Source organism: Botryllus schlosseri, chromosome 1, assembly GCF_051294905.1.
Source record: "Botryllus schlosseri isolate E-star chromosome 1, Bs_hap1, whole genome shotgun sequence".
Lineage (NCBI taxonomy): Eukaryota > Metazoa > Chordata > Ascidiacea > Stolidobranchia > Styelidae > Botryllus > Botryllus schlosseri.
The window spans coordinates 5,039,948-5,055,562 of NC_137236.1; the positions used below are offsets into that span (position 1 = coordinate 5,039,948).

At 39.7% G+C, this 15,615-nt stretch overlaps 6 protein-coding genes across 14 annotated transcripts in view; 4 read left to right on the forward strand and 2 right to left on the reverse strand.

Moving 5' to 3' along the window:
- The window catches only part of LOC145433115 (uncharacterized), a 28,403-nt gene extending 21,620 nt beyond the window's left edge, over positions 1-6,783 (forward strand). The window contains exon 2 of the transcript XR_013913064.1: positions 6,586-6,783. The gene's annotated coding sequence lies outside the window, so the exon portion shown is untranslated. The remainder of the gene's footprint in view (positions 1-6,585) is intronic.
- LOC145436146 (serine/threonine-protein kinase PLK1-like) overlaps positions 1-15,615 on the reverse strand; it is a 992,061-nt gene that overhangs the window by 695,296 nt on the left and 281,150 nt on the right. The gene's annotated exons all lie outside the window — the stretch shown is intronic.
- The window catches only part of LOC145440759 (uncharacterized), a 151,282-nt gene that overhangs the window by 104,063 nt on the left and 31,604 nt on the right, over positions 1-15,615 (forward strand). The window lies entirely within an intron of this gene.
- Positions 1-15,615, reverse strand: part of LOC145443015 (uncharacterized) — a 290,638-nt gene that overhangs the window by 66,048 nt on the left and 208,975 nt on the right. The window lies entirely within an intron of this gene.
- LOC145433547 (uncharacterized) lies at positions 3,137-6,783 on the forward strand. Its single transcript, XM_080310699.1, has one exon. It carries the CDS (start codon positions 3,414-3,416, stop codon positions 4,878-4,880), a length of 1,467 nt encoding a protein of 488 aa, XP_080166825.1. The 5' UTR covers positions 3,137-3,413; the 3' UTR covers positions 4,881-6,783.
- Positions 9,800-15,615, forward strand: part of LOC145435212 (uncharacterized) — a 45,257-nt gene continuing 39,441 nt past the window's right edge. For 4 of the 6 annotated variants that reach the window (XM_080312663.1, XM_080312725.1, XM_080312783.1 and 1 more), the window contains exon 1: positions 9,800-15,252. In XM_080312663.1, the coding sequence (XP_080168789.1) occupies positions 10,229-11,392 (1,164 nt within the window). In that variant the 5' untranslated portion in view covers positions 9,800-10,228 and the 3' untranslated portion in view covers positions 11,393-15,252. The remainder of the gene's footprint in view (positions 15,253-15,615) is intronic. The other 2 variants (XM_080312901.1, XM_080312959.1) reach the window with 1 other exon arrangement.

Here is a 15,615-nt window from a genome sequence, read left to right on the forward strand (position 1 = left end):
ACAGTTTCTTGCTTGGTAGCCTACCTCCTACCGAAAATTGAAAAAAAAAACGCCTTATTTACCCGATTGAGTCTAACTGTATTCGCAATTACGGGAGAAAGACAAAACAAAACACAAAACATTTATTTCGGATTCATTCAACATTAAAATTAAGGCCTGTTGTTCAATTGTGATAAATCAGCAGATGTGGTTGTTGCATATACATAATGGCATCTTAGAAAATAGGTAGGAGCCGGAGCTACTCCTCAAATAACGGGCTCCAGCTCCGGCTCCGGCTGAATTTTATATAGAGCTCCGGATCCAGCTCCGGTGAAAATGCACGGCTCCGGGCCTCCGACTCCGGGCTCTGGCTTCAAAGCCCTGGCTCCCGGGCCAATTTCTTAGTTTTGATGACGCCGCGGGCCGCACTACCAATAATAGGGATGTTTCCAAGTAGGCCTTGTTTGACGGGAGCTTGAAGACAGGCATTCCACAAACTTCATGAAAATGTAATTTACTATTGTGTTATTCACGCTTGACACGGAAAAAATCATATTTTCAAATATTTGAATAAAATTGTTTTTATGCCGGGCCTTATTTGTTCAAATAATTATTTGTTCAGTTGAATATAGGCCTAATTCCACGATGCATCTCGTAACCCTTGATGTGTAAGAACCCATGGAATAGAAATGTCCAATCGCCGATGAATTCATTGGTGTTATAGCTGTTGAGCGTACTACTACCTTACTCGCCACTGATAATAATATGGATAAAGACATCAAACAACATCCAGCATGTAACCAACTATATGGTCAAATAATGAGTTACAGACATCATGCGAGAGGATGAATCATGATCATGACATTGTCAAACTGTCGGTTATAATATTGCAGCTAGTGGACCTTTGACGTGCCACAATTATATGTAGAATATTTTAAAATCTATGCTGAAGATTGATCTCATAGCAGAGCATTTGAGCGGGGTAGCCTAAAACGGGCTATGATATAGTCTTCATAAGTAGGCTATTGTTACTATGCCATTGACAAAGTCAAATTAAATCAGCGTCATATTTTGCCTTCGATTATTATTGTAACATATCAATAACAACTTGAATATAATCATTATTGAGCCATAGTAATAGCATTGTTTCTTAACCTTGGCGATCGTAGCCCTCGTGCTTCCAATAAGATTTCTCGTAGCACCTGGACATTTTCAACACAATTTCTGATTTTAACTTTAATCAAATTAGAAAGCACATCCACGTAAAATCGCGCGTAGCGCGAATACCATTTTTCAGTTGAATATAGGCCTAATTACACAATGCATCTCGTACCCCATGATATGGTGCTCCGTACCCCGAAGGGGTCTGCGGACCCTGGTTAAGAACCCATGGAATAGAAATGTCCAAATCTCCGATGAATTCATTTGTGTTACAGCTGTGGAGCGTACTAGTACCTTACTTGCCACCGATAATAACATGGATAAAGACATCGGAAAACACCAAGCATGTAACCAACTATACGTCGCGGGGGTCACATATTGCCGATGGTTGCCATACTGACATGATTAGATAGCTATATATACCCTACGCAATGCAAGCTATACGACCTTTTGATATATTACTATTCCCCATGACAGTTTCATAGATTTTTGCATCCGTAGGATTGCCAAGTCACCGTTCCGAGTCGCAAGTCCTTCTCCGATTTTAACGTTTGATTCGACTCAACTCGGGTGATTTTTATTTAATCACCCAGTCAATCCGAAATCGAGTAATTTTACGAAAGATCGCACAAAACCAAATCACAATTTTCAGTCACGAATCATTAACGGACCATGCTTTATCATTATGAATTAGAAATGTGACGTAATAGCTGATCCTCTACCACATGGTAGCTTTTAAAAGTGATGTGATAACGTAGTTTGTCGAGATTTCAGTGTTTTTATAGCAGTGTTTGGGTGAACTTCAAGTTATTATATCTAAAAAATATATGTGGCACTAGAATATATTGTCGAATACTTGAAATTCCAAAATGCCGTAGAGGGCCGCACAAAATGCTCTCGCGGGCCGGGTGTTTGAGACCTCGGCTCTACAGTCTGTTATTATCAGCCAAAATAGAGGATCGAATGTGAAGCCTTGAGATGTTGAAACAAATTGATATGGTACAATACACCACTCGGTTACATGTCCGTGAGAATTTAAGAACATAAACTATATCCATTCGATTTAAATTATACACGAAAGTTCGTAATGGTGAGCACTGCATCATGTAAGCACTTGATCCGTCTAAGAAACAGAGATGCATTCCTATTAGATCAGTGGTTCTCGACCTTTTTGTCTCTACGTACCCATTTCACGCCGCCACCGACCCTCGTCGACCCCTCATGCACATGCATCTTTGGTTGATTGATACCAGTGCCTTTACTGTCGGCAAATCAGTTCAATTAACTTTGAATGCATTTCAACCCGGAGCCTTCAAAACAAGACGGTGGCATTTATGGATTTCATAAGAAATCTCCAAAGATCAACGACAGGACTAAGCATGGTGATCCTGATCTTGAGAATTGGCTGCAAGTAGTTCGCGTGTAAAAAAATGCTCATAAAGTAGAGTTGTGTATAAATAATACCCTGGATGACGAATATCACGCGACATCAACGACGATTATTGGTATCGTAATTAATCATGTTTCATAGAACTCCGTTGTGTGCAGCTGCTCGTCTGCATCTTCACCATTTCAGACATGCCAGTGTCAAGCATATTAGCATTAGACATGCATTCATTTTGATAAGTGAGGTTTGAGTCGCGAGATGGTAATGCCACTCAGATTCGGGTAGTGGTCGTAAACGTTGAAGAACCATTGGTGTTTAACGTGACCAAGGCCATGGTGCCCACTCCGACTCCCAATCGCCTGGCCAAACTGAGCTGATGGTGTCACACTTGCTCCAAAACTGTTTTGAATCTAATATTCAGTCATCCCGGGGACTTATTGAAGACAGAGTGAATTACCAGTTTGGTATCTTGGAGTTGAAATCTATAAAACGATCAAGTTGAAAGCCTGAACGTCCAAAATGTTCTACCCGTAACCAATATCCGAAAGCAAATCTGAAATGTAATTGTGATCCATAAAGTTTGTGTGAAACATCTATAAGGAACTACACGTCTGAATTGTCAGGTTACCGATCATCACAATGCCTAATAATTCTACTAAACTAGTAATATGACATCATAAGTTTGTTATTCTTGGATATTTTTATTTATCACACTGCTCCGTTTTTGCTAATTCTTTCTGTATTTCAGACTAAGTTGCCATAATATTAGAATTATAATACTATTTAATAGCGCATCCAAGCTATCGTTGGATCCTCGTTTTCAAGCAGAGAGCGTTTGATGTGGGATGCTTCAAGAAGTAAAGTAATATACAGATAATCCAGAATAATGACAAGGAAGATGTGCTCGATCTGTGGAAAGAGCTTCCATCGTAAGGACGGATTGAAAGCTCACTTGCGATTCCACCTTATAGATCGAAATACCGAATGTGAGATATGTGGAAAAACCTTTGCTGCAATCACTTTATTGAAAAAACATTTATTATCCCACACTTTTTTGAAAAATCATGAACGCAAGGGCATTGGCAAAGAGTTTGGTCCGATCGGTCACTTGAAAAGACTTGCTGATGCACGTACTGGTCACCTTGGAGTCGAAAACCACGACTGTGAGATCTGTGGAAAATCGTTTGTACGGGTTGGAGACCTCAAAACACATGGAACTATCCATACTGGAGTCAAAAACTATGCATGTCTGATCTGCGGAAAAGCGTTTACCCGGCTTGGTCACTTGAAACAACATGAAAATACACATACTGGAGTCAAAAATTATGAGTGTCAGATCTGTGGGAAAGCGTTTACCCAGCTTGGTGCCTTAAAAAGACATGGAAATACACATACTGGAGTCAAAAACTATGCATGTCAGATCTGCGGAAAAGTGTTTGCCCAGCTTCATCACTTGAAAAGACATGCAAATACACATACCGGAGTCAAAAACTATGCATGTCAGGTCTGCGGAAAAGCGTTTTCCCAGCTAGATACCTTGAAAGAACATGGAAATACACATACTGGAGTGAAAAACTATGCATGTCAGATCTGCGGAAAACTTTTTGCCCGGCTTGGTGACTTAAAAATACATGGTGATGCACATACTGGAGTCAAAAACTATGCGTGTCAGATTTGCGGAAAAGCGTTTACCCTGCCTGGTAACTTGAAAAGACATGGAAATACACATACTGGAGTAAAAAACTATGCATGTCAGGTCTGCGGAAAAGCGTTTTCCCAGCTAGATACCTTGAAAGAACATGGAAATACACATACTGGAGTCAAAAACTATGACTGTCAGATTTGCGGAAAAGCGTTTACCCGGCTTGGTAACTTGAAACAACATGAAAATACACATACTGGAGTCAAAAATTATGAGTGTCAGATCTGTGGGAAAGCGTTTACCCAGCTTGATGTCTTAAAAATACATGGAAATACACATACTGGAGTAAAAAACTATGCATGTCAGATTTGCGGAAAAGCGTTTTCCCGGCTTTGTGACTTGAAAAGTCATGGAAATACACATACTGGAGTCAAAAACTATGACTGTCAGATCTGTGGAAAAGCGTTTATTCAGCTCAGTTACTTGAAAAGTCATGGAAATACACATAGTGGAGTCAAAAACTATGCATGTCAGATCTGCGGAAAAGCGTTTTCCCGGCTTTGTGACTTGAAAAGTCATGGAAATACACATACTGGAGTCAAAAACTATGCATGTCAGATTTGCGGAAAAGCGTTTACCCGGCTTGGTAACTTGAAAAGACATGGAAATACACATACCGGAGTCAAAAACTATACATGTCATGTAACTTGAATAGCCATGGACATACACATTAGGGAGTAAAAAATTTGCATGTCAGACGTGCGGAAAAGCGTTTACCCGCCTTGGTGCCTTGAAAAGAGATAGAAATACACGTACAGTAAAATAGCAGAACGCATGTCTTTTTTTTTCTCGCGAAGATGATCTCGAACACGATGCAGGCATATTGACAGCTATACCTTATATTAAAATATGCTGTTGCTAAGAGTGGACGTCCATTCACTCTGCTATCATGTCAATACGATTTAATTTATCTTTGAATCACCTTCCCGGCTAAATGTTTACTGTGCCGGGTATGTAAAAGTGGAGGTGGACTTGTATCTTCGTGTTACCAAGCCTCTTCCACATATCCATTTAGTTTTGCCACAAAAAAAATCTGTATACGTTGGTTTTCTCATCTGATTTTTTTTTCAGTTTGAAATTGTTTCTCCTAGTTTCATATTGGAATTACGGCCCCCATGTATAATACGCACTCTTAAAATGGCGTGTAAATTCTGGGAAAAAGCATGTATCCATGTATAGTACGCACCCTGCATTCACAGTACATGAATAGTTATGTTTTAGTATTCGATGTCATTCTGTTTTGCGATGTCACTGTGGAACAATCATGACATAATCATCGCTAATCATTATACACTTAACGGCATTGTCTCAAACGATGATAGCAGACGAAGCCTGCGAGGCCCGCGCCGCGGTAGTTCATGCCAGCGACGATATCTTGCGCACGAGGCCTATTAGATGCGATTGTTCAGGCAACGGTTATGTCGAGCGTACTAGGCCTGTTGGAGATGCGACTATACTGTGTAGGCCAGCGATTACGTCTTGCGCACATGGCGTGCTGTTCATGCTATTGTTCAGGCCTGTAGTTGACAGCGATAAATTAGCGAGAATTGCAGCAATCCAGTGATCTAATTTCGCTCGCGTTCAAACGGCAACAAACTCACCAGGAGATAGCTTGCTGTTGTACAGCGGAACAGCGCAGACGCTAATTGGCAACACGCTTCTCGCTAATTGGCAGCGCTGAACACTGATAATACTAATTACGGGGCATGATGGCTGAATATGTTGCGCGATTAAAACAAACATGAAGAGAGGGCGATTTCAAGTTATGTTTCTTGGCAGATTTTTTCAAGGCTTGTTGTACCCATGCATAATACGCACCCCCGATTTTAGGCCGAGAAAATCGGGAAAATTTTGCGCATTATGCATGGAAAATTATGGTACTGCCTGAATCAATTTCAATGAAGACTTCTTTGTTATAATTTGCGCGGAGTCTGTTGGTCAGAGATGTTTGATGCGTATATTCAAGTCTTTGTGTCACAGTATGATGAGCTAACAGTAGTTTATGTCACCTAATATTTAGGCTTTCTGCGCATTATCCTTCGTCACATTCTCGGGTAATTAGCATTCTGCGCATATTATTTTCGATTTCGTTTCAAATTGTAATGTTGTGGCCATTTTGTAAAATGTGTTTCTTCCTGCCATTCATTTCAAGCAATTTTTCGACATTTTCACTTAATCATTTTCAATCCGTTCATATTTATGGATACCGTAATCCTGGAGCTACAATAAGCTCCTCGTAGTCTGATATGATGTTCTGTCAGCTTTTTGCTAGTAATATCTCCTAATTACAGCAGTATGCAGAGTCCATGCAAAGACGACGTGAAATGGATCCCCGTATAGTATATTTGTCATACAGGTGATTAGCACATCATTGATCGCTATCCTTGGTGATGATGTGATAACCGTATAAACAGTCAGCCGCAGTACATATTATTTTTATTCTGTTTCGCTTTAAAATATATTGAATACCCGATAAATTCTGTGTGTATTTCTGTGATACACTCGCTGCATCTTGTCAACAATTTCGTTCCCTCATAAGATTTTGTTTCGTTCATATTATTAATGGTAATTCATAGCGCACCACGGTGCTCTTAACCTTGTTTTGTTTGATGAAACCTTGAAGCTGCTACGACGAACTCATGAACCCTGATTACTAAAGAGGCAAGCTGAGGTAAATCGTGATATGAATAATCATTAGGCATATCAATTGAACTACTCAGAGCTATAGACATTAGCCACACTGTTAACGAGAGCTCGATTATAGCTGCAGCCTCTACGGAAAATAACCTTTGGTCGGTAGTTTCACCTCTCTTCCACCGCACCAGATATTTATTGTTTGATTCGTGACGGTTGCTTCTCCAAGAACTCAGCAGCGGTAGAGGAAAACCTGTGTCACTCCCTAGCCAGCATGATTGGGTAAGGAATGATATACTGCGTGAAACTTGTGATGAATATTTGTACTGACAACATAGCCCTAATCTTCTGTGACAATGCAACACTATTGAGGCACATAATGGCTTAAAATCGTCATTTACTTTGATTTTATCAGAATTGCGGGTCACATAGAATGCCCTTTTGCAAGAAGTGTGCAGGGCACTATGAAACATTTCGCCACAGTAGTATTGTAATGCCTTTTGGCTGTCTGTAAGTCGCATGACCTTAACCAGTGGCTCTCGACTGCGAGTCCCCAGACCTGTGCCAGTCTGCTTTAAATTTTCAGTCGGCTGAACAAATATATATTTGATATGTTCGTAATCGCAAAATGTAAGAGGAGTGGAGGACAATTGTAGTTGAGTTGAGTGGTTCAGTGTTGAACAATCATGACATAATCATACGCTTAACGGCATTGTCTCTAAACCAGTGGTTCCCAATCTGGGGGGCGTGAATGCATCTGAAGCGGGTGCGAAGAAGCAGTCAACTGAAATAATTATCGGGATCTGCGCAATTAAACTCCTATTCGCGCGTGTTTCTCTATATATATACCCAATTTCATATTTTTTTAATTCTCTCATCATCAGTCATAACCTTCCATGCCATCTGTTGAGGTTGCTAGCATCCCGGTCGGATTCTGTGATATGACGATATGGGGGGCGCAACATTTTTCACTATCATCAAGGGGGAGTGTCTACAGAAAGATTGGGAACCACTGGTCTAAACCAGGGCTGGCCAACCTTTTCGGCCAAAGGGCCACATTCGATTGACGAACTTTTGCGCGGGCGGCAATCCGCGCGAAGCGCGAAAATTTTTTGAAGTTCATAGGTCAATAATATTGTCACTTGACTCTATTGTGGGCCTGCTGTATATCGCTGGGCTAAGTTTGCGAGGACTGGGCTATTCGGCGCATGGACTTATCGATATCGAAAGCTGTGACCAACATGCGTCAGTCATTTCGTGCCTATAGGTTTCACGGTGGACGGTCTTACTGCGAGCGCAAACGCAAGGTCGCATATGTTGAACGACACTTTGCCTCGTAATCGCGAATATAGTTAGACTCAATCTGATGCATTAGGTGTTCTTCCATTTTCACGAAGATGTACCAATATGTGAATGGCTGATGGATCTGTCAATGCGTCTGAACTGATATTTTAGTCATTACATCTCAAGTATTGCGGCCAGACTAATCATATTTTTGGTTGGCCTAGCAAGCTCAAAATCTGTTCAATCCATTTTTGATGATATTAGAAATTTCGGAAATTACCTCTCGGGCCACTCAAAACCATCTCGCGGGCCACGGGTTGGCCGGCCCTGGTCTAAACGATAGCAGATAATAGCCAAAGCCTGCGAGGCCCGCGAAGCGATAGTTCAAGCCAGCGACATCTTGCACACGACACCTATTACAGATGCGATTGAGGCACGTGATAGTTCTACATCAATGTTCAACGTAATGTTGTAATAACGCGAAGCTATAGTCTTTGTTCCGACAGTTCGGAATTGTTACTTTTGCACCGCAAACGCATTTAGGACTGCATTTTGAATGCGAGCCTAAGCCTGCGCCGGGCCACTGTTATTCACGTGATGTAATCGCACAAGCTCAAGCGTTAATTGGTATTTAACATCTCCACACCCCAAAATCATGGCAGGCAGTAGATATCATATTGATTTAGAACAAAATTAATCCAGATCATGTGCAAAAACAGGCTGAACAATTGACACAAACGAAAACATTCATTTGTGTATCTTCACTGTTCGAGTGTTCGTACATGAGCGCAAAATGGAGAGATCTACCAATGTGTTGTAATATGATCGGTGCGCACTTTCGTGATAACATCCTCGCTTTGTTAATTAAGGTCAAGATACCTTGCTGTCTCTCTTTATGCTGTTATCCTCGCTTACGGGTTACAATGTTATGTTCAGTTGTACTTAGTTTTGTATATGCGAATGAAGAAGTCACAAACAAGAGTAAGATTATCTGAACATGGTAATATCTGCATTTCTGCATACATTTAAGCTGATCAATCGGTTAGAACTAGGAACAAACTCTCCTTTTAAAAACACCCCCCTATTCTAAAGGTACCCCCCGTTTTTTCCCGACTAGATACGCCCCTGCGCGTGCTGCAATCAAATGGCCTAATTTCGTCGCGTACAAACGGCCAACCAACTGAACAGTTGATCCGCTAACCGTTGTGCAGCGCAGACAGTACCGGTAATTGGCAACAGGCTTCTCGCTAATTGTCAACACGTCACACTAATAATACGAATTACGGGGCATTATGGCTGAATGTGGTGCGCAATTGAAACAGACACGAAGAAAGGTGTGATTTCAAGTTATATTTCGAAAAAGATTTTTTCGAGGCTTGCTGTAACCATGCATAATACCCACTCCCGATTTTGGACAAAAAATCAGGAAAATATTGCGCATTGGACATGGAAAAGTACGGTAGCTAGAAAAATTTTTTTTTTCAACCTATATGAAAGTAAAAAGCAGCATTGTTAATTGTGAACTTTATTACTGAAAAACTGCTTCAGGGCAAATTCATTGAAGCTGCTCAATGTTCATGGTCACAGGTACACATTTTGATGGTTCTTGGAAAATTTCTCTATTTGATTTGCAAATATGCACCGAAGTGCGCTATTGTCATTAGTCATTGTGTTTTTTTCTTGTGTTATCAATGATTTGTTACTAAAATGATCAAAACTTGATATACCAATCCAATAGTTCTATTGATGATGTCCTACTAAATGAAACAATAAGACTACCGGTACATTACAATGTTCATAATCTACTCTCTCATTTGTGAAGTCATTTCCATGCTATCGATAGTTTTGTATGTTTGCACTCTATCCCGGTATCATGATTGCTCTTTCTACAATCTTATAATGCTCTTTGTTTGAAATAGTTCTACTCTCTTGTGCATTCCAGATGAAGCCATACTATAATTGAACAATGTTTATATGCTGAAATGATGAAAATCTGCGGGTCGCATCTCTAGTGTCGTGAAGAAAAGCATTCTGTGGATCCAGTATTAACTGTTGATCACTTGAAAGAACGCCGATTCGATATGTATGGGAAAACGTTTACTGGGAATAGTAATCTCAAGCATCTTATTATGCATGCTGACATCAGAAATGTTGAATGTGATGTATGTGGTAAAGCATTCACTCAGAAGTGTACCCTGAAGTTGCATATGGATATGCATGCTGGCATCAACAATCATGTTTGTGATATGTGTGGGAAATCATTCACTGAGAAGGGTACCCTCAAGTTTCACATGGATAAGCATGCTGGAATCAAAAATCATGTTTGTGATATATGTGGTAAAACATTCACTCAGAAGGGCCACGTAAAAGAACATCTGGAGATGCATGCTGCGATCAAAAATCATGTTTGTGATATATGTGGTAAAGCATTCACTCAGAAGGGCCACGTAAAAGAGCATATGGAGATGCATGCTGGAATCAAAAATCATAAATGTGCTATATGTGGTAGATCATTCACTCACAAGGGTACTCTCAAGCGTCATATGGATATGCATGCTGGGATCAAAAATCATAAATGTGCTATATGTGGTAGATCATTCACTCACAAGGGTACTCTCAAGCGTCATATGGATATGCATGTTGGGATCAAAAACCATGTTTGTGATATATGTGGTAAAGTATTCACTCAGAAGGGCCACGTAAAAGAACATATGGATAAGCATGCTGGAATCAAAAATCATAAATGTGCTATATGTGGTAAAGCATTCACTCATAAGGGTACTCTCAAGCTTCATATGGATATGCATGCTGGAATAAAAAATCATACATGTGCTATGTGTGGTAAATCATTCACTGGGAAGGGTACCCTCAAGCTTCATATGGATATGCATGCTGGGATCAAAAATCATGCGTGTGATATATGTGGGAAAGCATTCGCTCAGAAGGGCCACGTAAAAGAACATATGGAGATGCATGCTGGAATCAAAAATCATAAATGTGCTATATGTGGTAAAGCATTCACTCATAAGGGTACTCTCAAGCTTCATATGGATATGCATGCTGGAATAAAAAATCATACATGTGCTATGTGTGGTAAAGCATTCACTGAGAAGGGTACCCTCAAGCGTCATATGGATATGCATGCTGGGATCAAAAATCATATGTGTGATATGTGTGGTAAAGCATTCACTCGGTCGGGCTACCTCAAAGAACATATTAAGATGCATGCTGGTATCAAAAATTAGAAATGTGCTATATGTGGTAAAGCATTCACTTAGAAGGGTAACCTCAAGCTTCATATGGATAACCATGCTGGAGTCAAAAATCATGTTTTTGATATTTATGGTAAAGCAACCATTCATAAGGGCCACCTCAAAGAACATGTGAAGATGCATGCTGGAATCAAAAATCATAATATGTGATCAAGCGTTATATGGATAAACATACTGGCATCGAAAATCATGTTTGTGATATATGTGGTAAAGCATTCACTCAGAAGGACCACGTCAAAGAACATAATTATGGAGATGCATGCTGGAATCAAAAATCAAACATGTGCTGTGTGTTAAAGTATTCACTAAGAGGGGTAGGCTACCCTCAAGCGTAATATAGATATGCATGCTGGCATCAAAATTAATTATTGTGATGTCCCGTAATTTCTCCAATATAATACGCCCCTACGAGGCTTGTGACGCGATAGTTAAGACCAGTAACGATATCGTGTGCAAGATCCCTATCATAGATTCGATTAGTTGGGCCTATATCGTGCGAGCCAGGCATGTTGGAGATGCAATTGTTCAGGCCAGCGAATATATCTTGCACACATGTCCTGTTGGAGATGCGATTGTTCAGGCCTGTCGTTGACGCTATAAATTAGCGAGGAATGCCAGAGTGCGCGTGCAGCACAATGGTTCTTGCTAATTGCCAGTGTGTAACATTTATAATACGTATTACTGGCACGATAGCTGAATGTGATGCGGGATTGACAACAAACATGCAGAAAGGTGTGATTTCAAGTTTTATTTCACATGATTTTTTTAAAGACCAATGCCTAATGTGCATCTCACGATTTTGCGCATTATACATGGAAAATTACGAAGACTTTTACCAATGCGTAATGAACATCCCCCAATTTTGTGACAAATAACGGTAAAATTTTGCGCATTATACACATTGAATTACGGTATGTGGAAAAGCATTTACTAACTGCAATCTTTATATGCGTCTACATGCTGGTATCAAAAATCATGATTGCGAAACTTCCTGCAACGGTTAACATCAAGCATCATATCCTCAATGATTAACATGTTGAGATGAGTTCGAAAGTTTGATAAGTCTCGATCAAGTGAAAAAAGGTCGGAAGAATTCGAAATAACCTCCAGTACCGTTATTCTTCCAATGAAAAACTCATTTTTGCCTAGAACATGATCAGTCACATCAACAATCTGCTAATGTAAGAAGGCATACTTGGTGACTAATCGAATCTGAAAGAGTTGCAAAGTTGTAGAGTTGCCGAATTGTGTATATTTCAAGTAAACAACTGGAGCTGGACATGATCGAGTACTTGAGTGATTTGAGTCGTGCATGATGTAGCTAACTCAGCTTTGTTTCGCTGCTAGCAGTGCTAAGTGATTGCCTTGAAGAGTGAACGTATTACTACATCTCTCTGGCTATCATTCTGTATGAGCTCGCATATTTTTCATGTGCATGTTATGATACTCATGCAACCTATTGCATTAACACTGGCTAATATGAAACAGACAACTATTGTTCTACATATTTTGAGTATTGATGTACAAGATTTGTTAACAAGACTTCTACATTTCTTGAATGTCGCTGTGATCAGTTTTTGTTTCCTTGAAGATCTTTTAGTCATTGCTAGCTAGTAATTGCTTAGTTTATCCTGTATAGTGGTAGTTTTGTCTGTCTGATTCTTCAGTAATTTTGTACTGATGCTCATGTGGAAAGCCTATCTGATTCTGATAAAATATAATTAATGAGCTGCTTCGGAATCAAATCCATTGAGTTGTGTTTTTGTTGGTTTCTGATTTTCAAATGTCGTTCGTTCTGATTTACTTGTGGAGTTTAAACATCCAGTAGTTTGTGGAAATCTGGTGCCAGCATGTCAATTTACGATATTTCATTTCGCAGATTGATTTGGATTTGATTTCACAATTATGTCTGAAAAAGTACGAAAGAGATCTCTGAATTAATTGTGTGATGACTCTACTGGGAACCATACAAGCGAGGTCCATTTCTTGGCAAAGGCGAATTTGCCAAATGTATTAAACTTACTGAAATCTGAAGAAAACAAGCTTTCGCTTGTTAAAATGTGCCAAAATTGAGTCGTCTTATTGGCACTATAGAATATGTGTGAATGCTAATGTATTTTTCACCTGTACTAATATAATTTTGTAAATACTCTTGTGAAAACAAATGTGGGAAAGACCTTGAAATTTGCCATTTCTACATGCTTTTTATAACTAGAGCTAGCCCGACTTCGGATTTTTGAGCCAATACCGATGAAATTGATACCTCAATATTCTTCTAGATTAGGCCATATTTTAAAAAATGTAACAGCTTCACAGTCATTTTTATGCCTGGACATGGAATAAACTAGAAAGTCTGCATATGGACACTTGTAAGATATAAGGAGGCTATCAATATTTCCTGTGTAGCAGTCGCGGGGTGTCTGTGACCACGTTGCGCCCGCGCAGAAATTATCGATATTTTTTGCCTCTCATAGCCGATGCCGATATGTTTTGTGATATCTATGCGGTGTTATTGGCAAACCTATCATGGGCAGGGCAATAAATGCAAGCATTAATCTGGCGTTCATTTCAGGCACTTCTAGGGAATAAGCCTCGTAAAGAAAAAATGTGTCAAGAGACCAGTCTCCATAGCAGGTTGAGCAACAAACAAGTCGTTCGATTTGATGGATTTGTGAAAGAAAAGAATATTTTCTATATGTACTTAATCAAGCAATTGTACCTGATTTCATAAATAATTTCGAGAATTACCTCGCAGGCCACACCTAACCTTCTCGTGTGCCAAATTTAGCCTGCGTGCCATGGGCTGGCCGCACCTTATCTGTATGTTTATTAATAACAGTGATTGGTGGTACATAAAAATTATATTGAAAATTTTTTAAAAGCAAATGTTTTCATGATAGAGAAGTCGGAGTCGAAGTCAGGGTCAATCTCACAAACTCCGAGTCCAAGTCCAGTCATTATTTTCCCTCCGACTCCGGCTATTATAGTTTTCACGACTCCGACTCCATCAAGCGAAAATTACACAGACTCCGACTCCACAGCCCTGATTCGGACACTTATAAGATATAAAAATATATTAATATTTCCAGTGTAGCAGTCGCATATGATAGTTCTCTGACTCATTACTACCATGCTGTGACATCATGGATATTGCCGATATATTTTCCCTCGTGGCTGATACCGATATTTCTCTTCAAGTCTTATATCAGTACCCAGTAGGCGACTGATTATATTTGTCGCATGCATCAATGCCATTTTTTGATAATATTGTAAATTGCCATTCTTGAATGCTTATTATAGCTAGAGTATGACTAATATGGGATTTTAAGCCAATGCCGATAGAACCGTTACCCATAGCACCTTCGCCCATAACTTCGATATTCTACTAGCTTGGGGACATTTCAAAAATATAGCGGCTTCACAGTCATTTCTATGCTAGGACATGAAATAAACTAGAAAGGATGCATCCGGACACTTATAAAATACAAAAACATATTAATATTCCCAGTGTAACAGTCGCATATGATAATTCTCTGACTCCTTACTACCATGCTGTGACATCATTGCCGATATCTTTTCCCTCGTGGCTGATACTGATATTTCGCAGTACCCAGTACGATATTTTCGGCGCACTTATAATGGGTCGCGCTTTGATTACAAGCATTAATGTCGTGTGAATTTCAGGTACTACTCGTGAATGAGCATCATAAAAGCAAAATATGTCTAGAGGTCCTTCTCCATAGCATTGTGAATCACACGCACGTCGTAGGATTTCACGGATTTTTCGTATACAAAGATTTTGTCTACATCGTTCTCGAATTTGCAAAAGACGGGTAAAAGGTTTTCCTTGTTATTTTTACAAATTTAGTGTGTATTACACTGTTGGTCATAATTCCATCAGTTCTCTCGGTTCATTAGTGACGGATCTGGTCAACTAGAAATTTCTAGAAGTCACATTAGATATGGCAATCGCAAAATGCCGGTAATCTAATTCCAATCTAATTTGTCAAATGTTTCTCCCATTGTAATTTTAATCTAATTTCTGTTTTTTTTCTGAAAATGCTACAGGAGAACTGTTTAGTGCATAACCATAGTGTCCTATATGGCTATATGGTGTCGACACAGGAAAATCTCACGCCTCAGTGAAATTGTATCACGTCACAATTTCCATTTGGCTACAGGCAATTTGACAGTCA

Bases quoted from the DNA above. Each gene is read 5' to 3' on its own strand.
- LOC145433547 (XM_080310699.1), top strand. From the start codon at position 3,414: ATGACAAGGAAGATGTGCTCGATCTGTGGAAAGAGCTTCCATCGTAAG.